The sequence below is a fragment of the Myotis nattereri genome, assembly GCF_964212035.1.
Source record: "Myotis nattereri genome assembly, chromosome: 5".
Taxonomy (NCBI): Eukaryota; Metazoa; Chordata; class Mammalia; order Chiroptera; family Vespertilionidae; genus Myotis; species Myotis nattereri.
Window position 1 is genome coordinate 14687405 of NC_138080.1, and position 26855 is coordinate 14714259.

Consider the following 26855-nt stretch of genomic DNA (forward strand, 5'->3'; position numbering starts at 1 on the left):
ATCCACTGAGCCAAACCGGTTTCGGCCACATTAGCCCTTTAAAAGCAGAGAACCTTTCCAGGCTATGGAGAGAAAGAGAGAGAATGAGAACGAGAACGAGAGAAGGGTTGAAGAGAGATGTGACGTTGTAATTTCTAATGGTTCTGTGATGTTGCTGGCTTGAAGGTGGAGAAAGGGGGTCATGTATGAACAAGGAATGTGGGCCGCCTCTGGAAGCAGGACAAGGCAAGGAACCAGATTCTCCCCTGGAGTCTCCAGAAAGAATGCAGCCCCGTGACACCCTGATGTTAGCCCAGTAATACCCACAGCCGACATCTGCAGAGCTGTAAGGTCATCTGCAATGTTTTAAGCCACTAAAGTCATGGTAACTTGTTAGAGGAGAAATAACAGCGAATACAGGCAGTAGGTTTTGAGACCTCAAAGTCACATTCAGCATCAAAGGGAGAACTACGGGAGCCATGCTGCCCCTCAGAGACTCTGCTCTGATAGGGGCCATGTTCTTTGGATGTTGTTTGAGGACCTGGGAAGACATCGTTTCCGTTAATAATCTATTTTATTACTCAGAAGCCAAAAGATCTACTCTGTCCCACCTAGTGGGCCTCTAGTGAATGTCTTCAGACTCCTCTAAGAATTCTGAATTAGGGGCTCCTGGACACAGCTTCAGTGCCTCTCATCACTGGTTGGGACACACCTAGTAATAGATTATGGGTGTGTACTGTAGAGAGGGCACACATGGATCGTCTCTATCAGGGAGTACTGGCTCCTAAAGAGATACTCACTGCATCATAAAGTTGTCCAAACTCCAAGCACAGCAATTCCATTCTTGGGATTTTTTTAAAATTTGAAACTAAGTCCGAAGATGATAAATAAAATGTGGGTAGAAATGTTTGTAAGATCTATTACTAGAGGCCTGGTGCAGAAAAATTTGTGCACTCGGGGGGCGGGGGGGAGGGAAGTCCCTCAGCCCAGCCTGTGCCCTCTCCCAGTCTGGGACCCCTCGGGGGATGACCACCTGCTGGCTTAGGCCTGCTCCCTGGGGGAATTGGGCCTAAGCTGGCAATCAGACATCCCTCTGGCAGCCCGGCAGCCCTCAGGGGATGTCCACTTGCCAGCAGGGAGCAGGCCTAAGCTGCAGTCGGACATCCTTAGTGCTGCTGAGAAGGCAGGAGAGGCTCCCATCACCACCGCTGTACTAGGAGCCACCAACCTGGCTTGTGGCTGAGCAGAGCTCCCCCATGTGGGAGTGCACTGACCACCAGAGGGCAGCTCCTGCATTGAGCATCTGCCTCCTGGTGGTCAGGTGTGTCATAGTGACCAGTCATTCCTAGTCTTTCTGCTGTTAGGGTCAGTTTGCATATTACCCTTTTACTATATAGGATAGAGGCCTGGTGCACGGGTGGGGGCCGGCTGGTTTGACCTGAAGGGTGTCCCGGATCAGGGTGGAGGTCCCATTTGGGTGCCTGGCCAGCCTGGGTGAGGGGCTGATGGCTGTTTTCAGGCTGGACGGCGACTGAAGCTCCCAGCCTCTCCTTTTTTTCCTTTTTCTTTTTTATTCTGGGATTTATTTACCTTCTATAATTGAAACTTTGTGCCATCACTGGAGCTGAGAGCTGGCTCTTGCTCGCTCCAGCTCTGTGGCCACAGCCAGCTGAGAGCAGGTATCTGGGGTTTGTTTAGCTTCTATAATTGAAACTTTGTTACTTTCGGAGCTCAGAGCTGGGCCGCGGCAGGCAGGGAACCTTGGCTTCCTCCATCACTGGAGCAAGCAAGCTTCCTGCTCACTTCAGCTGCGTGGCTGCTGGCCGCCATCTTTGTTAGCGGTTAATTTGCATATATTGCTGATTAGCCAATAGGAAGCGTAGCGAAGGTACAGTCCATTACACTTTTTGTCTTTTATTAGATAGGATGGTAAAAGCAACAACAAAGGAAACAGTCAGAATTCCAACATAAGGAAATCTTTAATAAATTATGACTGTGCCAATACAGAACCATTAAGAATTACAATTATTCATAATATGGAAACTTATTCTTATTATGCAAAATGGAAACAGCATATTATAAAATAGTATTTATTCAATAATCCTTTGTTGACCACATGCAATGTATCAGGAATTGTACAAGTGCCAAGTAATTAAGGGGAGCCAAAGTGCATATACTCTCCACCCCTGTAAACTGAGGTACAGTGATTGCAAACATCAAATGATCTGTAAATGTGGAAGGAGATGTAGCAAAATATGAAGCAGGTGTTATGCTAGGTGTTATGTAAGCAGTGCCTGGTGGGCGCTGCAGCGATCCAGGGGGGTGGTGATGGCCACAGGTGCATTTGTTTTAACTTTTTTTGTATTACCTTTCTATTCTGAGTTCAATAAATAGTTTCATAATTTCAAACTTCAATGTTTCTAATTTACACCTTTCTTTACTATATTTTACGAAAAAGGTAGAAACATTAATACATATATCTTTCTGTTTAATTGCTATTAAAATTTTTAAAAAATTAATTTCCAGGGGGCGCTGAGTAATATTTTTTCTGGAAAGGGGGCAGTAGGCCAAATAAGTTTGGGAACCACTGTGCCTAGGGCATGGTAAATATCCCATTTAACCTCTTTTTTTCTTTCTTTCTTTTTTTTTATTAGATAGGATTGATTTTTTACAGAGAGGAAGGGAGAGGGATAGAGAGTTAGAAACATCGATAAGAGAGAAACATCAGTCAGCTGCCCCCTGCACACCCCTCACTGGGGATGTGCCTGCAACCAAGGTACATGCCCTTGACCGGAATCAAACCTGGGACCTTTAAGTCCGCAGGCCAACGCTCCATCCACTGAGCCAAACCGGTAAGGGCCCATTTAACCTTTCTTAATGTATTTTTTTATTGATTTCAGAGAGGAAGGGAGAGAGAAATAGAAATATCAGTGATGAGAGAGGATCATTGATCATTTGCTTCTTGCACATCCTGCACTGGGGATCAAGCCCGCAACCTGGATATGTTCCCTGACCAGGAATTGAACCGTGACCTCCTGGTTCATAGGTTGATGATCAACCATTGAGCCATGCCGACCAGACTCTACTTAATCTTCTTAAACTACCTTTTCAGTTAATAATCTTTAGATTAATGGATAGGCAGAAAGAAACATAAACCTCCAGATGGAAGTCCCAAAGCAGAGCAGGAGTGGGAGCAGGCTCCTTGCTGAGAATGCAGGGTCTGAATATCCTGTTTAGAAACACAACAAACAACTGCTTGGCAGGTCAGGAGGCCAGCCTGGTCACAGCAGGGGAGCAGGAATCCAGCTGTACACACAGGTCCGTCCCAGGTGGGGCCAGCTCTGGGAGGCCACATTTGAGCCTGACCTGACACCTCTGTGTGTTTGGAAAACTTTCACTGCACCAGGCATGGCCCTGAGGGACGGCAGCACCTGTCTCTACCTGTCTCCTCCGCTGCTGAGAGGTTAACTGTGAAAGCAGATGCTACGTGACTCATCATTTTATGCTGCTGTCTGTGTCAGGCCAGCCACACACACTGGGCCTGGCTCGGTTTGCCTGTGTGAGCAAGGGAAGTCAGAGCTGGTCAGTTTCTAAAGTGCCTTCTGAAGACTGCAGCTCTGGGAGCTGTGCTGGGCTCTCGGCCAACTGCGATGAATTCTAAACAGGCACAGCGCCTGGACATCAGCTTATAGTCCCAGGACACTTCTATGATGGTGCAGGTATGAAGAACATCTGGAGGCCTCACAACCACTGAGATCAGCTATGAGCTACTTCACTGTCCTTCTTATTCACTTCAAAATAGCTCTGCTTCTTCCCTCATATTTCTCTCCTTCCCTCCTATCTCAAAGGAAGAGGAGTCTTCAAAAGCACAATGAGCCCAGTCGATGTGGCTCAGTGGTTGAGCATCCACCTAGGGACCAGGAAGGCACGGTTCGATTCCTGGTCAGGGCACATGCCTGAGTTGTGGGCTTGATCCCCATAGGAGGCGTGCAGGAGGCAGCCGATCAATGATTCTCTCTCATCACTGATTTTTCGATCTCTCACTCTCCCTCTTCCTTCCTCTCTGAAGTACTACCTCACAGCCATCAAGACGGCTACTACTAAAAAACACACAGAAAATAACAAGTGTTGGTGAAGATGCGGAGAACATGGGATGGGGCCCTTGTGCACTATTGGTGGGAATGAAAAATGGTGCAGTCACTATGAAAAACAGTATGAAGATTTATCAAAAAAATTAGAAATGAAATTACTCTGATTCAGCAATCCCACTTCTGGGTATTTATCCAAAAGAACTAAAAGCAGGGTCTCAAAAGAGGTATTTGTACACTCATGTTCATTGTGGCATAATTCACAATAGCAAAAATGTGCTAATAGCGAAAATCAACAAATGAATGGGTACACAGAACGTGGTCCCCCCACACAATGGAATGTCCTTCAGCCTCCCAAAGGAAGGAAACGCTGACACCTGCTAAACATGGATGGACCTTGAGGACGTTATGCTCGGTGAAGTACTCAGTCACAAAAGATAATGCTGTGTGACTCCATGTATATGAGGTGCTTACAGTAGTCAAATTCATGGGGACTGAAAGTAGGAGGGTGGTTGCCAGTGGGCGGGAGAGGAAGGAATGGGGAGTTGTTTAATGGGGACAGAGTTTTAGTTTTGCAAGATGAAAAGGTTCTGGAAATTCGTTGCAAAACAATGTGAAGATACTTAACACTACTGAACTGTTCTCTCAAAAATGATTAGATGGTAATTTTTATTCTGTGTATGTTTTACCACAATTTCTTTTAAAAAGGAGTCTTTTCTCCTCCTCATATGAATTATTCTCTTTGCTTTCTCAATCCAATCTTATGCCACCTTTCCCAGGAGGCTGTTTCTTCTGTTCTGTTTTCTCCCTTCCAGGATTGCTCACAAACTTTTGTAGGGCCCAGGGCACGGGGTGTGTGTGTTGGGGGGGGGGGGGGGAGGCGGGGGGGTGAGAATGTGAATATGTTTAGAGATGTTTAAGATTACAAATCCAGATAACACACAAGTAAATAAAACGTTTCATCATTCTAACTTGAAGAACATATCTTTGTAACAACAAACTGGGACAGTGTGTAAAGCTGTGGTTTCGATAACTCAGTAAACTTTCAAGGCTCTGGCCCTGTCCTTAAGCCACATTCTCTGCACTCCACCGGCCATTCCTGCACTCCACCAGCCACACTCCCAGGCCACACTCCCGGGCCACAGCAGAGCTTCCACAGACCAAGGCTGGCCTGCACCCTCCAGCAAATGTCTGCCAGCAGCAGGCCGTGCATTCCTGACGCAGCCACAGAGCTGCACGGAGCTATGTGTCATCACACGGTGCCTGACACTTAGCCTTGCAATTGGTTTCATGTTCTGCTCTCACGCTTTTGAAATTCTTAGTAATTTCCTAGCAAGGAACCTTTCCTTTTCATTTTTTACTGAATCTGCATATTATGTAGCTAGGTCTAAGAAGCCATACCCTCTTGGGGGAGCTCTGGACCTCAGCCTGGGATAGGGACAGAAGGGGTTGGGCATGGCGGGGTCTCTCTATTCCGCATCCAGCGAGGAAAGACAGTGGTCTGGTTCTTTGAGTAGGGGCAGCTGGGGATTCAGAATATGAAAGAATGAGACAGAACACAAAGATGTAAGAAAAAAGCTGGGGCCGGGTGGGACCACTGCCCTCTTCTGATGGAGAGACAGAGTCAGGGACAGGGACCCAACGCCAAAACCGTGTGTTTATTTTATATCCCCAATACCAGGAAGTAATGTCAGTTCTGGGCAGGCCGGGTCCTATTCATTCCTGGTGCTTGGCTGGATTTACATAATAAAACCCACTCCCAGGCACCTGGGCAAAGATGAAAGTCAAGCTGAGAACACGTCTGCCTTTTTGGTAAGATGTGTAACCAGGACGTGGCTCTGCCTGTCGTCTTGGATTCAGCTGACAATTACTAAATAAATGCCCATGTGCCTTCCCAGGGGCCCTCTACAGTTGGGGGATATTTCTCATGTCCTCAGTTCTTTCCTGTACATTTGCCCCCAGACTAGAGGTGAGGAGGAAACTGGTCTTACAAGGCATGGCTGGCCATAAAAACTGAACAATGCACTGCCCTAGGGTGGGGGGAAAGGTCGTTATCACTGGCCCCAGTACAGATCATCAATACCTGGGGGCCTTCCTGTAAGCCCAGGAAAGGGGGTGGAACCATATCTGCAAGACAGTGACCCCAGAAGGTTATAAAAAGTGAAGCCTCTGCGTGGTAGTTCACTCTGATTTGGAAATTATTCCCGGAGTCCACTAGTGTTAATAAACAGGGTCCCTACCTTTCTCCAGGAAGTGTGCTTGGTATTTCTTTGCTCTTCTGTAACAGAGGTAGTAGCTGCTTTTCTGCACCCACTTCTTCTGGAGAACCTTTGTGAAGCCTCTTTTTTTTTGTTTTGTTTTACCTCTCTTACTAGTGAACCACCTCCCAGTTTATATTAAACTAGAGGCCCAGTGCATGAAATCTGTGTACTCAGGGGAGGGGCCCCCTCAGCCAGGCCGGTGCCCTCTCACAGTCCTCAGGGGGTGTCCACCTGCCGGCTTAGGCCCTATCCCCATCAGGCCTAAGCTGGCAGTCAGACATCCCTCTCACAGTCCAGGGCTCTCACAGTCCTGGACCCCTCGCTCCTTACTGCCTGCCTATAGCAGAGGCAGAAGAGGCTCCTGCCACTACCACTGTACTCGCCAGCCTTGTGCCTGGCTTCTGGCTGAGCGGTACTTCCCCTGTGGGAGCACACTGACCACCAGGGGGGCAGCTCCTTTGTTGAGCGTCTACCCCCCTGTGATCAGTGCATGTCATAGTGACTGGTCATTCTGCCATTTGGTCGATTTGCATATTAGGGTTTTATTATATAGGATTCTTTATACTTAATTTTTTAATAATAACTTTTTATAGTAAATCCATAATTCTTGATATTAAATTTTTCCTGTTCAAATAACCTATATGCTTTCTGTTTCCTTATTGATATAGGGAAACAAACAGTAAATTAAAGTGGTATGTGCTACAGAGAAAAAATAAAGCAGGAATGGGCACAAAGAGTGTGGGGTCAAAGCAACAGCTTGCAATTTTAAGTGGAGGTCACAGAAGTCATTACGGAGAAGGAAGTTGGATTGAAAATTCACATTTGACTCCTTGTCCCCAATTCCAACTGAAATGGCAAGAAAATGTAAAAGTAGGATTCAATCTGCATCATCAAAGTGGAAAACGCTTCATCAAAGCCCCCAAACTCTAAGGAATTTCCTCTAGTCACAAGAGGCAAGAGGATCAGAACACTGTGAGAAGAGAGAGAGCTCATCTCTGGATCATCCATGCTTTCTCTCTCGTTCTGCGCCCTCTCTTCCGTGTCTTTGAAGGGTGGTAAGTACAGAAGTGACCTCCCTTGCCATGCTCTATCTTCATAAATGTCTCCTCTGATCAAGAAGGAAAATAATATTCATTCATTCATGTGTTCACTCTATAATCACTTAGCAAACATGTTCTGAGCACCTCCTATGGACCAGCACGGTACTAAGCACTGTGGAGGGTAGGAAGTAGAAGACACAGTCCTTGTCTTCAAAGAGATTACAGTCCTATGGGAGAGGTAATGGGAGAAAGACATGAATGCAACTAAGTATTAGTCAAAGCTAAGGAGAGTAATGAGTTGGATAAGAAAATATGAAATCCAAGGATTCGGACAGATCCAAAGATTCAAGTAGGCCTGTTAGCCCTACCTGAACAAGATCACATTTCAATTCAGTTCAAGTAGACATTGAGCACCTATTCTAGAAAATACAGCATGAGTTCAAACAGGAATGAATTTGGAGATAGGGCAAAAGCATTGTGGCAGGAAGGGGAAGGCAAGGGAGCTAGAGTCTCCTTAGTTCTGCAGGGCCTGGGAGGAACAGGTCATGGGCACACAAAATGTTTGTTGAACTCATGTTTGCTCCAGGCAAGCAAAACACTGGGGAGGAAGACAGCAGCAAAGACCAACAGCAGTTAAAGCAAACAATGGTGGTGAGCGATAAAGGAGAGAGACTCTTTCGCCTGGGGAGGTTGAGGACAACTTGAGGATAACACAGCTGCAGAAGGGCAAATTGAAAGGCTAGTAGGACTTGTTTTTTTATAGGCAGTTAAGAAAGAGGAAATTATTTAAGTCGTAGGAAACGTGTGTAAAGACACAGAGGCATAAAAATAAGGAACAATTTGGGAGCAAGCCAAGAGTGATGCATGTTAGAACACAAGGAATATATGGGGGAGTGTTAAGACAGGAGATTAGGAAGCTGGAGGGGTCTCGGTCATGGCCTTGGAGGTGGGTGTGAGGCCAACCTGTCAATGACATCTAATCACCCCACTGATATCCAGCTGATTTGCCAGGAATTTCAACTCTAACCTAGAGGTGATGAGAAACTAATGAAGGAGGCTGAGAAGGAGAATGTTATGCTAGATGAGGTAAGAAGGAACACCGAAGTGTTGAGATTCAAGGGGTCCAATAAATAGCCCACACTTCCTGTCCAAGTCTGAATGACTTGAGAAATGAAATAAAAAACAAAATATCTTTTGTGCAGTTGCAGCTGCTATTGAAAAATGTGCCTTACATCTCATCAGAACAGCATGATTCATGTGCCAATCTCAGTGGCCAGGGGGTGAGATTACTCTGCTTAACCAGGCAAGGGTCATGCTTTATGATCCAAATGGACTGAGTGTGAGATGAGCATATTCCTTTAGAACATTAAGGTAGTGTTACCAAAATCAGAAGGGTATGTCTTGTTCTCTCCCTACATGTGATTAATGATCCATATCCCATATGAGCCCCTTAGGGTATAGTTGGTCACACTGCTATGATGAGAAAAAGGTGAAAAAACCACCTGAATTCTGATGCTGCTTTGAACAAGTCACTTGCTCTTTCTGCATCTTAAGTGCTTGTTCTCCATAACAAAAGACAGTAAAATAAGAATTATCTTGGCCCATTCCCTGCCTTAGGAATGCTGAGCTCATAACTGACATCATGTCTGTAAAAAACTATGATCTCTTTGAAGATAAATGCTGTTTAAATATATATGATTATTAGCTAAGTCGCTCAAAAACTAGTCTGTGCATGAATGCACTGGAAGTCAAACAGGACCAGGGGAGGACAATAGGACTCATCATTTCCAAGGGTTACTTTATTCCTTTGTTTTTGTGACAACTAATGTCTCTTCTAGTTTTCAATGAACTAGATAACATCTAGTGCCTCAAAGTTACGCCTCGCCGCCCCCCCCCCCGCCCCCCCCCCCCCCCCCAGCACTCACACACTGCCAGGAGAGACAGTGTCGCCAAATTAGGCTCCCTAGAAAGGTGGGTTAAAACATTTGGAGAGCAATCCAGCCAGTGTGATTCAATGGTTAAGCATTGACCTATGAAACAGGATGTCATGGTTTAAATCCTAGTCAGGGCACATAGCCTGGTTGCAGGCTCAATCCTCAATGAGGAGCATGCAGGAGGCAGCCAATCAATGATTCTCTTTCATCCTTGATGTTTCTATCTCCCTCTCTGAAATCAATCTATATAATTAAAGCCTAAGCAACCATTAAGGCAGAACGACCAGAACAACCAGCCGCTATGATGCATACTGACCACCAGGGGGCAGACGCTCAACACAGGAGCTGCTCCCCTGATGGTCAGTGTGCTCCCACAGGTGAAGTGCTGCTCAGCCAGAAGCCAGGCTCATGGCTGGCGAGTGCAGCGGCGGTGGCAGGAGCCTCGAGCAGGTGGGAGGTGAGGAGCGAGGAGTCCCAGGCTGCAAGAGGGATGTCCATTTGCCAGCTTAGGCCCTATGGGTATTGGGCCTAAGCTGGCAGGCAGACATTTCTTGAGGGGTCCCGGACTGTGAGAGGGCACAGGCCAAGCTGAGGGAGCCCCCCACCCCCCCAGTGCACAAATTTTGTGCACCTGGCCTCTAGTAAAAATATATTTTAAAAAAAACACATTTGGAGAGCAAAGCAAGCAAAATTTCAAGCAATTGCTAGATTGGATGGTTTTTTGGAAAGATAATTAAAAAGAAATCCTGTTTGGCCTTGGCCAGGCGGCTCAGTTGGTTGGAGCTTTGTCCTGTACACCTGGTTGGTGTGTGTATGGCAGGCAACGAATTGATGTTTCTCTTTCACATCAATGTTTCTCTCTATCTCTTTTCCCTCTCTTCTCTTCTTCCTCCTCCTCCTCTTCTTCTTCTTCTTCTTCTTCTTCTTCTTCTTCTTCTTCTTCTTCATCTTCTTCTTCTTCTTCTTCTTCTTCTTCTTCTTCTTCTTTCCTCTCTCTCTCTCTCTCTCTCTCTCTCTCTCTCTCAAAATCAATATACATATGCTCGGGTGAGACTAAAAAAGAAATCCTGTTTGGGTTTTAAATACTCATGGTTGTTTACCTGCCCTAATCTACTCATCAAGGTGTCCACATGCACAGTTTAAAGGAACCTGGAGTGCAATTTTTAAAAAAGAAAAGAAAAGAAAGGACTCTTTTATTTTATGTTTGATTTTTCTAGGGAGAAGAAGAAGGAAGAGGAAGTGGGGAGGAAAAGAGGGGAAGAATGAAAGGGGAATGGGAAGAACTGTTCCTAATCTTCTCTCTTGTCTCTTAGAAATCATGATTTTAGATATCAAAAGGACCTTAAAGGCCAACCTAGCCACCTCCCCACTCCCCTTCTTTTCCTTCAGAAGCAAATGTTACACTTTAACTTTTGTTAATCCTCACCTAAGGATACTTTTTCCATTGATTTTTAGAGAGAGTGGAAAGATGGGAGGAGGGAGAGAGAGAGAGAGAGAGAGAGAGAGAGACATCGATGTGTGAGAGACACAACAATTAGTTGTCTCCCGAATGCACCCCTCCCAGAGCTGGGGAACCTGCAACCCAGGTATGTGCCCTTGAATGGGAATCGAACCTGCAACCCTTCAGTCCTCAGGCCGACGCTCTAACCACTGAACCAAATTAGCCAGGGCAAAATGTTGCACTTTAATCATAATTTAAAAAACACAACCACAGAAAAGCACATTGGGTTGGGGTTTTTTTTGGGGGGGGCTCCCCATTTCCTTTCAAAAATTATATATGGATGGTGAGGACCAAGGAGGTACACTAACTTTTCTAAGCTTACACAGTCAGTTGGCAGTGTAGCAGGGACCAGAATTCAAGTTTCTACCTCCCAGTGTGGTACTCTTCACATTCCATCATCCTGTCTCTGTTCCAGTTTTAGGAGCTTGAGCAAGTGACTTTGCCTCTCAGACTTCAGCTGTCTCATCTATAAAATGTAAATGAAATCTAAATTAACTAGAGACAGCTGGGAAATATGACCTCTTGGTGTCCCTTCTTGTTTTCAACCAGTCAACAAATATTTTTAAAGACCTAATATCAAGTAATGGAATACTCAGCCAAAAGAGATTTATTTGCCTCTTATACAAAAAAAAAGTCACGAGGTAGACCTAATAGTTGGTACTAGTTCAGTGGTCGATGATAGTAAATGATGCCATAAGAAACTCTGTCTTTCTATTTCATCATATTTAGTATTGGCTTCTTATCTGCATTATTGTTGCCTTGTGGTTGCAAGATGGCTTCTGCAGTCCAGATGTCACATTCTTTTTCTAACTTTTATTTAATGCTTTAAAAATAACAAACAAGTAAGAAGGTATTTTGAACTTGTTCTTTTATGGAAACCCTCTCAAACTGAGGAAAATCATTCCCTTTATAGTTGATTAGAGCTTTTGTGTTTAAATCATGAATGAATGTTGAAGTTTGTGAAACATTATTTTTCTGCATTGATTGAGATCATATGAATTATATGAGTTGTTTCCTTTATTCTGCTTATGTAATAAATGACATGGATTGATTTTACTCCAACCTTGTATTCCTTGCAAAAATCCCACTTGGATAAGCTATCTTACATTTTATAGATATTGCTGGATTTCATTTGCCAATATTTTGTTAGAATTTTTGCATCTGTGTTTCTAAAGGATATTGACATATAATTTTCTTTCTTTTTTATTTCTTGGTGTCAGGATTATTCTGACCTTACATTATAAGTTAGAAAGTGTCCCCTTCTCTATTTTTCTGACATAATTTATGTAAGATAGGAATGATTTCCTTTTTATGTAATTGATAACATTTACAAGTGAAACCATATGGGGCTGGAATTTGGTGGCAGGGGTGGAGGAAGGGGATCTTTAAAAACACAGGTCTACTCAGGTTTTCTATTTCTTCTCATGTCAATTTTGGGATATTATGTTTTTCAAATAATTTTTCCATTTTATATCTGAATTATTGAAATTATCAGCATAAAGTTGTTCATAATGCTTTCTTATTTGTTCAATTTTGTAGGATCTGTAATGATGTTTCTCTTTTATTCTTGATATTTGTTATTTGTGTTTTCTTTCTCTTTTCCCCTAATCAATCTCATTAGGAGTTTATCTATTTTATTAATACTTTTCAAGAACTAACTTGTGGCTTGTTAATTTTGTCTTATTTTTAAAAATTATTTTCTTTTTCTTCTACTCACTTTAGGATTACTTTGCTTTTCTTATCCTAACTTATTAAGATGGAAACTTAGATAATTAATTTCAAACTTTTTTCTTTACTAAAGTATACTTTTAAATCTATAAATTTCTTGGTAAGTACTGCTGTAGCTGCATTTCATCATTTCATGAACTCTTATGTATTTCATTATCATTCTATTTGAAATGTTTTCTGATGCTCTTAGAATTGTGCCTGGCATAATTCTAGTAAGTGGTATCTCTTATTAGCTTAGTTTTTTGTTTCTCTTGTTAAAAAGTGAGAATAAATTGGTGGATCACTCTGATAGTTCTATTCCTTTCCTTCTGAGCCTCTTCTGTTTCCACTGCCTGAAGCAATACTCCATATAGGCCCAAGATACATCCTTCTTCTAGTTAATTTCTATTCATCTTGAAGGTGTGACTTTGGATATCATCTCCTCAAAATAGCCTTCCTTGATGACCCAGACTGAGATGGTACTCTCACATACTGGGTTGAACAGTGTCCCCCCCACCCCAAAGTTCATGTCCACCCAGAACCTGTAAATGTGATCTTATTTAGAAATAGGGTCTTTACATATGCAATTACATTAAGAAGAGATCATACTGGATTAGAGGGGGCCCTAAATTCAACATGACTGGTGTCCTTGTAAGAAGAGGAAAATTTGGACATAGACACACACAGGTGAACACCATGTGACAAGAGAGGCAGAGACTGGAGTGATGCATCTACACACTGAGGAATGCCAATGATTGCCACCAACTACCAGAATCTAAACATCCTCCCCTAGAGCCTTCCAAGAAAGCATGGCCCTGCCAACACCTTGACTTCAGACTTCTAGCATCCAGAACTGTGAAAGAATACATTTCTGTCATCTAAAGATACCCATTTGGGGGGTAGTTTGTTACAGCAGACCTAGAAAACTAATTCACCATGTTACATGTTTTCATACTTTTTTATACTTTCTTTCCTAGCTCTTAGTAAACAATTATTACATATGAATTATCAGGAAATACGGATGGTGCAATAGTATTAGTCTGGCATTTTTGTGGAGGCCTCCTTAATAGAGACCATCATAATCTAAACCAGTATCTGAAATGGTAAGGACTTTAAAGGGCATGTAATTTTGAGGGATCATGTCAGTGGCCAATTACTTCAGCTTCTCAGAGCTAGCCTTAGGTGCATGTCACAGAGGTTTCTAATGTGTAAGTTATCCAAACAGGTCTTTTTTATTTTTATTTATTTATTTATTTTTAATAGTAACAGATTGTCATAGAAGGACCCTGAGGTAAGAGTCAGAACCATTGGTTCTGCTTCCCACTTCACCTCCAGGGGATCCTGAGCAAGTTCCTTAGCAGTAAAAGGAGACTGTTTGGACTAGACAGTTCCTGCAGCTCCTTTGGCTGGAACACTCGGTGATTTTATGATTGTAATGAGGAGCAATTGCTAAAAAGACAGTATTTGGTTCTAAAGCACAAGGTTCCTGGTCACTGCTGGTCTTCTTCCATGAAGAGTATCTATATCCAGGGATGAAACATTAACACAAGATGGCAACCCAATCTGATTCTGGACCAAGATGACGACCCAATCTGATGCTTAAAATGTGTAACTACTGGTTCTGTCCAAGCTTGTTTGATTTGACGAAAGTAATGGAGATGTTTCTAGGACTCTCATTAAAAAAAAAAAAAAAAAAAAAAAATTGTAGGTGGTTAGGCTGTCTAGTCACCTCCTTTTTCTGGAAAGCAGTTCATTCACCTGTAACAAAAGACAGAGGAAAAAGTTAGAAGCCACGATTCTCACGATCTCTTCCAGCTCTGTGACTTCAAGGCAGGTTTTGTCAAGAGGGGCCTTGAGCTAAGTGTCAGGTCATGTGTCAACCTCAGGACCCGGTGCTGCTCGCCTTTGCGTGTGTTGGGGCCGTCTGTCTCCCTCGGAATAAGCGATTATATGAGCAACTTTTGGCAAGAATGAAATCCTAACTCTGACTAATGACGTGGACATTAAGAAATTCACTGAATGAGTTTGCATCTTAGTTTCCCCATCTGTAAAATAGGGATAGCTACTGGGAAAGTTGTAAAAATGTCAAGAGTTGAGCAGAAATGCTTAGCTTTTACTGGGTTTTCAAGTGTGATTTCCCATAATCCTTAGAAGCACAACGGAAAGATAACCTGCAATGTCACAAGCACAGTATCTCTCTGACAACCAGGCACACTACGACTGGTGGTAACGAAGCCACGGTGCCGGCCACTTCCGGTACACCACTCTCACTTCCGGCACTCACTGCGCAGAGCCACGCCCTCACGCTGACGCAAGACAGCTCTGCACGTGACGCCAGTCCTCCCGGCGCAGACCCCGCCCCCCGGCGCGCGCGCTCCCTGCGCTGCGTGACGCATCGCGGGCGAGGCCGGCCGGCGGTGTGGCTCCCGGGAGGGAGCGGCGTCTCCGGGAAGCCGGGGGCGCGTGCCCGCTGCCGCCTCTCGATGGTGGCCGTGATGCGCTCCGCTCACGGCTCCCCGCCCCTGGGAGTCCCGGCCGCCGAGTCAGGCGCTGCAGCACGGGTGAGCGGCCTTCCCGGCGCGGACGGTGGGAGGGCGGCCGGCCGGGGCCGAGACAGTCGGACCGTGCGGTTCGGCGGGGCGACGAGGGCCCTGGACCCCGGACGACCCCTCTGCCCGCGGGCCTCCCGGTTCCTGCGGTCGGTCTTCCCTGGGTCCAAGCCGCCCCCGCCGCCCGGCCACATCCGGGCGCCCGGGCCGTCAGTGCCCGTGACCCAGGGCGGCAGGTGCTGTCCCCCGGCTCCTGGAGGAGAAACCTGGCCGTCGCACTGTCGCGCGGCTCCGGAGACCGCGCTGGGTCTTCCCTCTTCCACGTAGCGGGGCGGATCCGGGCCCACTACGCGGGGACCCGGCCCGAGAGAAGGGACGCTGCGCCGAAGACCCAGGGGTTCTCGCCGGCGCCTTGTCATGACACTTACAGTCACGTTCAGCATCGTTTTTGCTCTTATTAAATTTCATGCTTTAGCTCTCCCCTTGGAAAAAGATGGAACTAATTGCGCGATAAAGTCTTGATGCGAGCAATGCTTCTCAGACCTTAGTGATGCGTGGACACGTTTTAAAGGAACAGTTGTCTTATTCTCCAGAACCCGGTTAGATGCACACTGGTGCGGAGCGTTTCCAGGGAACCTTTATCACTGTCAGGAAAGGAAAGACATGCGTTACCCTTCGGCACCTTCCGCGCTAAAAGATAAACCGGAGCTTATTAAAGAATTCTAAGTTAGTGACGCAAGTCCCTAGTTTAATTTCACTTTGCAGTTTTGGCTGTGCCCTTCCTCGTGCAATGATAACACCTAATTCTCCAGCCTGGAAGAGACAGAAAAGACTCCTATTCTTCGTGTTATATTTGATGTCATCTTGTCTTTGTATCACGTTTGTTAATTGCTGGACACATGAGCAGAGTTACAAAACGAAATACCAATTTGTCTAAGTAGTTCGTTTATGTCTGTGTTGACCTTAACATTACTAATTTACCACCTGTGTTTGTTGCTTACTGATTGTATGGTGTACCGTTTTCTAGCCCTAATAGGAATGCATGGTCTCAATCCTTGTGTACATTAGAAACAAAAAGAAACTTCATCTGGGGAGTTATATATTTATTTATATTATATGTGTGTTTCCTATATATTTATTCCAGCATGTTTTTAAAAAAATGAACACAGTTTCAGAGTGTGGGAAAACAAGAGCAACAGTTTAAATCTTTGCAAAGAAAAATATTGACCTGTGCCTTGCAGGAAGTATAATGTTGACAGCAGGACGTAGTAGGAGGAAGTGACATTAAAGGGCCAGGGCAAGAATGAGAGAGCCACCTCACTAGGGCAGAAAGATGTTATCTGTGGCCCAGGCGAGAACAGGTTGGTGGAATAAGATGGGATCCGTTGGTGGAAAGTTGCTGTTGACCCCATGGGCTCCCGGAAGTTCTTGAGCTGGTTATGTTTTGAAGGTAGTGTTTTACAGGGAGCTATTTCTGAAGGGGGGCGTTCAGGGTGCAGGTAGAAGGTGAGCGACCTGCCTAGAGACCTGTGATGTGTTCTGTGGTCGTTTGATGTGTGGATTTTTTGAGGAAGAATTGATAGCACACAGATAAGTGGGAATCAAAGTTAAGAACCAGGTCAGTGGTGATGCCTCTCTTAGACTTGGAGAACTTGGAAGGTGGTATTAATTTGTGTCAAAAAATTGTGACCACAGACTCAGACTAAACGAGTTTATGATAACAGCCATCGGTGAGCTCAGGATGTGGAATTGAAATGTGAGGAAAGTCAGACTTGCAGATTTGGGAAACGACAGAGGTGATTCAGAAAAAAGTGTGACCAGAAAAGGATCTCTTAACATGGGACAACATTTTAAATTTAAAAATCAATGCTAAAGAAAATGTAGATGCTAATGCAACTTCATGCATTCTTCTTAAAACAAAGAATGATCAAGTTGTTTTGATGTATTTTCCCCACAATTGAGTGCACTGAATATCCTTCACTTCACCTTCCTTTCACTCTCACAAAAATTCTTCCTTGTAACCTCTAATATTCACATCATTTCTTCTTAAGCACCCTTCCTGTCATTTTCATTTTTCACCACAGGAACCATTTCACTTTACAATTGATGTATATGGTTTTCACTGTTGTTTTTGTTGTGGCTTTTTTTTTTTTTTTTTTTTCAGTGAGAGAGATGGGTTTCTCTGATGATAGGTCTAATATAATTTAGGCCTTTTGAAAATGTGGCATTTTTATGTAATACTAGAGGCCTGGTGCACAAATTCATGCACCAGTGGGGTCCCTTGGCCTAGCTTGTGGGATCAGGCTGAAACCGGCTCTCCGACATCACCCGTGGGGTCCCTGATTGTGAGAGGGCGCAGGCCAGGCCGAGGGACCCCACCCATGCATGATCAGGCTCGGAGAGGAACACGGGAGGTTGGCCAGCCGGGGAGGGACCACAGGAGGGCTCCAGGGCGTGTCTGGCCCTTCTCACTCAGTCCCGATCAGCTGGACCCCAGCAGCAAGCTAACCTACTGGTCCGAGCATCTGCCCCCCTGGTGGTCAGTGCACATCATAGCGACTGGTCAACCAGTCGACTGCCCCCTGGTGGTCAGTGCACGTCATACCTGGTGGTTGAGGGGCCTTAGCATTCATTAGCATATTACATTTTGATTGATTCAGTGGCCAACTGGTTGACCGGACACTAGTATATTAGGCTTTTATTACATAGAGAATTAGTAAGACTTTGCCTCCCTAAACTTTGGTGCCAAGATTTTTAGCTGCAAAAACAATGGGAGTTTACATGTTATGATCAACTTACCATATTGTTGATTGCTGGGTAATATTCAGCCATACTTTTGTCCTAAATAAAAGTAATTACATCAGCAACATATAAACTGTCCTATTTTCTCTTTGTCTTTAAACACAAGTTTTGTAACAGAAAAATACCTATTTATCCTTATTTAAAAAAATCCTCACATCTCGAAAATAAGTCCTAAGACAAACACTAGATTAAATAACATTTACTAAATTTGCTATGATCATTCTAAGAATGTATTCTCTATTCTCCCCCATCCAAAGTTGGCCTCTGACTCAGGAAGTGGTTCCTGTTTACCAGCCTTCCTTGTGGTCTTCTCTGAACTCTGTTAGTCCGAACAATTTAACTTTGCCTTCTGTTGTACTCCTAATTATTTCCTGGGTGCTAGTATTATCTCTGTAACCAGTCTGCAAACTCCTTGAAACTGGAGTAAGGTTTGTTATTCCTCAGTGCCCTTTATGGTACGCATCATTGAATCATTCAAGGCCTTCCTTCCTCCAAGGACCTTGACTTTAGGCTGTTAACTAAAGAATTCTTTTTTTTTTTTCTTTAGTTCAACTATCACAAAAAAATGTTTAGATCAGAATTCCTGTGTCATGAAGAGTTTTTAAGCTAGGCTTTCTTGATCTACCCAGAAGAGGATTTGATGCTGGAAACGGAAGATACCAGTCAAAGGTAGCTTGTTTAAATAGTTCTGTTGTTTTTTTGATGATAAAATTAATATGTGCCCTTTTAAAAATATAGTGAAGCCTAAGGAAAAAAATAAAGATGATCCATTTCTCACTACTCAGAATTAACTAACCACTGTTAACATTTTGGTTTCTCTCCTTCCATTTTGCCCTCTCTTATGCATGGTGTGTTTTTTTCACTGAAATACCATGGACATCTTTTCCATGACAATAAATATGGATCTGCACGATCACCTTTAATAGCCACATTGTATTCTGTTTCATAAATGGACCATGTTTAACTTAACCCACCCCCTGTAATACACATTAGTTTAGAAACAGTGTTTTGCTATTATGCACAATACTATGATGGGCACATAGTTTTACCCTGTTGTTTTCTAAGTATGAATTTCTGGATGTGTGATAGGTTGTGCAGAGGGTAAGCATATTAAAAATTGCCATATCTGTTAACCAGGATGCCCTCAGAAGTTAGTACCTTTTGCCGAAACCGGTTTGGCTCAGTGGATAGAGCGTCAGCCTGCGGACTGAAGGGTCCCAGGTTCGATTCCGGTCAAGGGCATGTACCTGGGTTGCGGGCACATCCCCAGTGGGAGATGTGCAGGAGGCAGCTGATTGATGTTTCTCTCTCATCGATGTTTCTAACTCTCTATCACTCTCCCTTCCTCTCTGTAAAAAATCAATAAAATATATTTAAAAAAAAAAAAAAAAAGTTAGTACCTTTTTAGTTCTCCCCAGCAGCATTCATGACGTTTCTCGCTCCCCTTTGTTAGTAAAGTATCCTTAGATGTTAATTTCTGTCAATCTGATAGTGGTAAAGTTTTGGTTTTTATTTATATTTATCTAAATACTAATGAAGTTATTTTTATCAACCATTTGTATTTCTTCGTTCATTTCCAATTATCCTTGTTCGTGTATTTCTCTTACATATTTATGTTATGAACTTTTTATATGTAAGGGATATTTACCTTTTGTCATGTATGGTATAAGTAATTTTCTCAAGCCTTATGTGTTTGGGAATGGATTTTTATTTTTAAACATACAGAAGTCTTAAACTCATGTGTAGATGTATTTTCTTTCATTTATGGTTTGAGACATTGATATTGTAAAAAAGCCTTACCCATTCCAAGATTATGTAATCTTACATTTTAATGGATGTTTAAAATACTGAGATCTTTGAGCCACTGGAATTCTAATAAAGGTATATTGTAGTAATTTCACTATAGTCAAATGCTAAAAGGTAGCTATTTTACAAAAACATTAAAATTCATTTAAACACTTAGGTAATTGACATATTTTTCTTTTTTGTGTGTAAAATTTTAAACCATTAATATTGTTTGTACTAAGTTTTGGGTCTATGGTACAATGTGGACACCTATTAAAACCTGAACTAATTAAAGTGATTTTTAACTTTGTCAGGTAGGCCTTACTAACACTGTGTGTGTGTGTGGGGCGGGGGAGGGCAGGGAGGGTTCACCTCTCCTGCATTAGAAATTTAAGGACTGGATCCACATCTGATTCATCTTTGCATCTCCCATTCCCAGCCATCCGTGACACAAACAATGGTTGCTCTTCACTTGTGTGACAGGCACTGGTCACTGGAGAAACAGAAGAATAAGTGGCTGTCCCTGCCAAGGGGCTTGCCCTGCGATGAGCAAGTCAGCCAGCCGCACGTGTAATACTGCAGCCCACTGCTGTGAGGAGCACATACTCTGGGGATATGGGGATTGGGGAAGTCCTCACAGAGGAATCATGCTTGACTTGTGTCACTAGGATTACATTGGGTCCCAAAAAGTCATTCTACAAATGCAGAGGAATGCAGGACATTTCAATGACTTGCAGCTTGTGTTTAAGATGGCTGGAGCATAGGGTACATATCCGTCTATCTGTCAGGGGATAAGACTAGAAAGATAGACAGGAACTAGATTAGTGCTAATGCAGAAGCTACACGCTCAGAATAAACCCTTCTTAACAGCTTCAGTGCACAGATCATGTACCAGATTATGTGTGGTGGGATTTAAACATACAGTTGATAATGAACATTGACGTTTCTTGGATTATACTATATTGGTGATTTTTCTTACTTCCTGAAACAGGAGAGTTCTCATTCTGGGAGGACCTCGTTGTTGCTGTAATAGTGGTTGAAGACTAACTCCCAGAACATTACCTGACCTCTGACCTGTCAGCATGGGCAGGTGAGTGATGGTGCCTAATCACTGCAGTGGAAGCCCGAGATTTTTGGTGCCACAGAAACAGATTTTGATTGGGAGGAGGATATAAATCCTAAGTGAAAAGTATTCAAAGTTGTGCTGCACTTCTGTTTTATACCGTTGTTCTTTCAGGGCCCCATGGGCACCTGTCACAGAAAGAAAGTGATAATGCCAGGTGGATTCTGCAGGAGTTAATGTAGTTTATCGTAAAGGGCATGTTGTGCTGGAATCTGCAACGGGTTGTATTAAGCACAGGATAACTGTCTCTGAGCCTCGGAGGGGGTGATAAACTCAATGGACTGGCCCAAGAACCCTCATGCAGGCTAGAAACTACAAATGGAAATTCCCATTGGGTTAGTAGGATACCTCACTCTTCTGTGAGTCTGTGAAGCACTCTTTAGAGGGGAGAGTGTATGTTAGCAAGTTGGGTTTTTTTAAGCCTAATGAAGCCTTTCATTCCTGACATAAACTGAGAAGTGTTTATTTGCAGAAATGTTTCAGGAATATTTCCAAAAATACAGGACATACATAGGTCATTTATTGACTTTGTTATGGGGATGTTTTTAAAGATATCATTTTCTCACTTAATCTTCAGGAAGAGATTTGCCTTGGAATTCAGTGTTAGGAAAATCTTGCTCCTTTTGAGATATTTATGTTTTCGTAATCTAATCAGCAACATTATTGGCCATGAGGATGCTCAGCCACTGTTTAAGATACTACCTTATTACATGCATTCCTATGTACTAAATTGTCTTTTGGTTTCATCATCCTTAAACCTGATTGTGTTTTAGATTTATTTGTTTATGTTATTGAACTTATTCTTGTAAGCTGTCTCTAATTTTTTGGAACAAAGCAGGGTACAGACAATCTGCATAATTCTCTCAAGAAAGAGGGGAAAACACAGAAGTGTCATAAGCATCAATATTAATTCTCATTCCTATAATTTTATAATACGAGCCACTTAGTGACAAGGGTACTATCTGAGAAATGCATTGTTAGGCAGTTTCATCATTGTGCCATCACAGAGCGCACTTACACAAGCCTACGTGGTGTGTCCTACTCTATCCCTATCCTGTTGCTCCTAGACTACAAGCTGTATGTCACTGTACAAAACAGCACAAGATTAAATCAAGCACAAGATAAGATGATGCATTCAAGAGATGCGGTAAGCAGGAGATATATAATGCTACTGTGTGCATAACATGAGATACTGTTTTACAGCAAACTTTTTTTATAAGTAGGAAGTACTCTAACGATAAAAATATAGTATGTAAATACATAAACCAGTAACAGTCATTTCTTATCATTATCAAGTATTATGTACTGTGCACAAATGCATGTACTTCACTTTTATACGATTGGCAGCACAGGTTTGTTCACACCAGCATCACCACAAACATGAGTAATGAGTTATTGCGCTGTGTCGTCATTAGGTGATGGGAATCTTTCAGCTTCATTATCATCTTATGGGACCACTGTCATGTAGGCAGCCCGTCATTGACTGGAACATCTTTATGCAGCATGTGACCGTAATGAGTTATGTAGCAAAGTAGTAATATGGAAGGTGCTGGTATACAGATGCCTATCAGCAGGGAAGTCAGGGCAGCTCAAACTGAATGTCTTGTTTTGGATCAGGTTAGGTGAAGGGAGTTCTCTTTGGAGCAGATTGCTTTAAAATCTGTTTTGTTTTGGTTTTTTTGGAATTTCAGACTTGGCATCTCCTGTCTTTTTCCTGCTTCCTGGCATTTTAGCATCTCTCCAGTGGGATGTCCTCGAATTTTGAATACCAATTTTCGCCAAATTGTTGTTATTAGTATTCTGGCTGCTGCTGTTTCACTTTTATACTTCTCTGTTGTCATAATCCGAAATAAATATGGGCGACTATCCAGAGACAAAAAGTTTCAAAGGTAAGAGAATACAAACCATTTATTTTCTAGATGGGATGCCATACCTTCATTTCATGGCTTCAAGACTTTGGGATTAGGTGGCATTTAAGGAGCCTGTAGCTGTAGGAAACAGATGCTGCACTGAATCCAGCATGGCATGAAAAATTAAACTGTCTGAAACTGTTTAATCATTAACCACCAGGTCCTCCTCATAAGAGGATTTAACATAAGCTTCTGTGATATCTTTTAAGCTGATTTTTCAGTTAATATTGATAGTTGGGAAGTAATTTTACTTTTCAGAACTTGTTTGAACTTCTTTAAAGGAATAATGAGTGTATCTGATTTAGATTATCTTTTTCACTGTCACTTGTTTTGTTTTCCTTTGACTGATCATTTGGCAGTTGTAAAATGTTATATTGGTGTCACTGCACTTAGAAATCACCGACTTGGTGTTTGTTTATTGCACTTGCTCCTTTAGGTTTAGAATGATATTCTCTGTCTCAAAAGTATATGTTTGTTGTTCTAAACTAGGTACTTGGCACGAGTTACTGACATTGAAGCTACGGATACCAATAACCCCAATGTGAACTATGGTATCGTGGTGGACTGTGGTAGCAGTGGGTCTCGAATATTTGTCTATTGCTGGCCCAGGCATAATGGCAATCCTCATGACCTGTTGGATATCAGACAAATGAGGGATAAAAACCGAAAGCCAGTGGTTATGAAAATAAAACCAGGTATGTAAGTGATAAATATCTGACTGATATCCAGATTCTGTCCTTTCATTCTCTGTGATGTTTCACATTTTTCCTTTTCTCTCATAGCAGGACCCAGTTCTCCTTGTTTTACTTTTTTCACTTCCTTTATTTTTTTCTATCCTTCTTGCATAAGGCGACTAACACCTTAATAACATATCCACACTCCATGTCTTTCTTACATCTTCTGCAGCATTTACCTTATTCATGGTGTCTACTCAAATGTCTGCTAATTGACATTAATTATGGAAGGATTTTTTTCCCCCCTATTCGGTAGCCATTGGTCTCGCTCCTTAATGACAAGGCAATTTCAGATAACTCATAAAAATATGTACTCAAAATAATACATTAGTATATGTTTGTCATTTTAAAAATTGCTGCCCCAGTGTATTTCTAATTATCTAGATTATTTAATAAAGATGACCATAAAACTTAGAAGAGCTAGATTTCATTATGTCCAGCTTTTGTTTTTGTTTTTATAATTCCTCACCCAAGGATAATTTTTCCATTATTTTGTGTGTGTTTTTTTTAAGAGAAGGGAGTGGGGAGGGAGGGAAACACTGAGAGACATCAATTGGTTGCCTCCTGCACGCTCCCCAACCAAGGCCAGGAATCAAACCTGTAACCCAGGTACATGCCCTTGCCCAGCAATCAAACTCGAGAGAGACCCTTCAGTTCATGGGCCAACGCTCTAACCACTGAGGATACTGGTCAGGAATATGTCCAGTTTTTAAAGATATACAATTTCTAAGTCAGTGAGTTATAGAAAAATTGAGATGTGCCTTCCCTGTCAGATAATTTACATAAGTAATTCTCACCCTTTTTTTTGTTGTTGTTGTTATCTACATAATTTGTACAGGCAGCACACTTCTTCAATAACATTAGGAATGGAAGGTGTCAGGACCTTGAAATAGGCATTTTATGTCTTGATAGTTAATAATCACTGATTTAAAACAGTGAACCAAAGACACTAGAGATTCACTACTTTAATTTCAGCTTGTCAATTATGTTAGATCGTAAAATATTAAACCCAAACAACCCAAGGAATTTATTTTTAAAATATATTGAATGTTGATAAAAAAATAATTATCATAGTCATCTCCTATTTCAAAAACAAATGAAAAGGAGCTTCAGTTTTGTTTTTAACTTTTTATTTATTGATTTGAAAGAGAGAGAGAGAGAGAGAGAGAGAGAGAGAGAGAAACAGACAGACATTGGTTTATTGTTCTACTTACTAGTATTTATGCATTCATTGGTTGCTTCTTATATGTATCCTGATCAGGGATTGGACCTGCAACCTTGGTGTACCGGGACGAGGTTCTAACCAGCTGAGCTACCTGGCCAGGGAGGGACCTTCAGTTGTAACATAATAGAATACCTGTCCTCATGAAATGGTCATTACATAGACTGTAGACCCCTTGAGTCTTACTCATTCTCCATTGAATAATTCAGGCCCCACTTCCTTCTGTAGGCAACCCTCAACAAGTTATTGTCCCTTGGTGTTTGGGCATCGGCAGCAGCATAGTGCTCAGAAAACTCAAAATCTCTACTTCATTTTTCTTGATAAAGAGAGGGAACTTAATTTGAGTTCTTGTTGCAAGCATTATTTTGAATCAGAGTACATTTTTGTTGAAAAGATCATTTTTCTCTAAGTCTTTGTGGATGACTTTTAATTTTTACTTTTCTATTTTTCTACCCCTGAAATTTTTGTGTATTCCTAATCTAGAAACATTTTCAGGGTTAAAGTAATATTGATCAAATGAAAAATTCAGCAGGATTTTAAAAACAAACTATATAGCACTTGTTATAGCTTGAAGTAGACCATCAAGAACCTTTTTATAGCTCTTCTGTATCTGGAAGCATGGTCTCTTATTTACAGCATTACAACAACACTTATCTGTCTGGGTCCACAAATTCCTAGTCTGTGAAGTAAGGAATTTTTGGACTTCTAAAATTCCCCTCATCTTTAGTATTGTAGGCTCAGTGACAGGAATATTCACTACATATGTATTCATTCAGCAAATATTTGCTGAGCACCTACTATTTTCTAGACACTGTGTTAGTGCTAAGAATATAAATTTGAACAAGACACAGTTTGTGCCCTTGAGAAACTTCCAGTTGAAATGAGACAAGCAAGTTAATAGGTAGGTAATTTTGATAAGGTAATGAATGCTTCGACTAGAGGTAAAGGTAAGCATAGACTGTAAAGAGAGCTCATCTTCAGGGATCTACTGGTGAAGACTTCCATAGAGGCAGTAGCTCTGGATGAGGAGGAGTTAGCCAGATGAAAAGAAGTGGGAAGTGGGTAGGGAGGCAAAGAGAAAGCTATTCCTGGTGGGGGTACAGTGGCCATAAAGCAGAGTATGATGTAGAAATTTTATTCAAAACAGTTGAAGCCAAATGGAAGGAATGTGGGGAGAGAAAGGATGGGTGAGTATGCAGAGCAGCTTATGATGCCATTCTAGAATTGAGCTTTATCTGGAGGGCATTGAGGAGCCCAAAGATTTTAAGCCAGAAAGAGACTCCTTTTGCATAGGGAATGGTCGGGGAATTTCAAGACTGGGCAGTAGGATGTGTAGGCTGGCAGAGGGTGGGGGTATTCAGAAAAGATGAAGAGAAGTGAAAAAATGTGAGAGGAACCAAGGAGAGGCAATGGATGAAACTCACAATACATGTTGGGATGAGGGAGAGATATTTTATATAGGATATCAGCTTGGGCCACTGGATGGCTAGTGATAGTGGTCACTGAGGCGGGTAACAGGCAGTAAGAGCCGGTTTATTGTTGAGTCCAGATTTGAGTTGTGAGCGGGTGGTGAGCCTTGTTCACTGGGCAGTAACCACACACTGATCTGCAGATTGGAGAAGAGATCTGACAGGAGAAATCTGATGGTGACGCCAACCATGAGAGTGAGGGAAGTGGGAGCTCTTCCCACGGGCAGCGATGAGCTCCTGTGCAATCAACTCCAAGTGTTTGACACATATGATGCTCAGTCAGGTCTGTGATTTTTGATGAGTAAGAATAAGAGGATGTGGGACTGAATGTTTGGTACCATCATTTGAGGAAGAGAAGCTGAAAGGTGTTGCCAGAGGGATAGGAAAAAACAAGGAAAGTATGGTGTATAGCTTGAATTTCTCTCAAATTAGCCTCATTGAAGAAGTATAACTTACTAGCTGAAATATCTGCTTGTTAACAGAGGTGTCCTTTTTCTGTAGGCATTTCAGAATTTGCTACCTCTCCAGAGAAAGTCAGTGATTATATTTCTCCGCTCCTCAACTTTGCTGCAGAGCATGTGCCACGGGCAAAACACAAAGAAACCCCTCTCTACATTCTTTGCACAGCTGGCATGAGGGTCCTTCCTGAAAGGTGAGAGCAGTCCAGGCCTGTGGTGGTGGTGGTGGTGGTGGTGGTGATGGTATATTTTCCTCCTCATTTCCCTCCTGTTGCTTTTCCTCTTCCTTTTCC

General features: G+C 42.6%; 1 protein-coding gene across 2 annotated transcripts in view; it reads left to right on the plus strand.

Moving 5' to 3' along the window:
* The first annotated feature begins 14899 nt into the window (after positions 1-14899).
* Positions 14900-26855, plus strand: part of ENTPD4 (ectonucleoside triphosphate diphosphohydrolase 4) — a 29511-nt gene continuing 17555 nt past the window's right edge. The window contains exons 1-6 of one of the 2 annotated variants that reach the window (XM_081092206.1): positions 14900-15071; positions 18409-18530; positions 20638-20736; positions 22461-22658; positions 23169-23374; positions 26606-26756. In XM_081092206.1, the coding sequence (XP_080948332.1) occupies positions 20729-20736; positions 22461-22658; positions 23169-23374; positions 26606-26756 (563 nt within the window). In that variant the 5' untranslated portion in view covers positions 14900-15071; positions 18409-18530; positions 20638-20728. The remainder of the gene's footprint in view (positions 15072-18408; positions 18531-20637; positions 20737-22460; positions 22659-23168; positions 23375-26605; positions 26757-26855) is intronic. The other variant, XM_081092205.1, reaches the window with a different exon arrangement.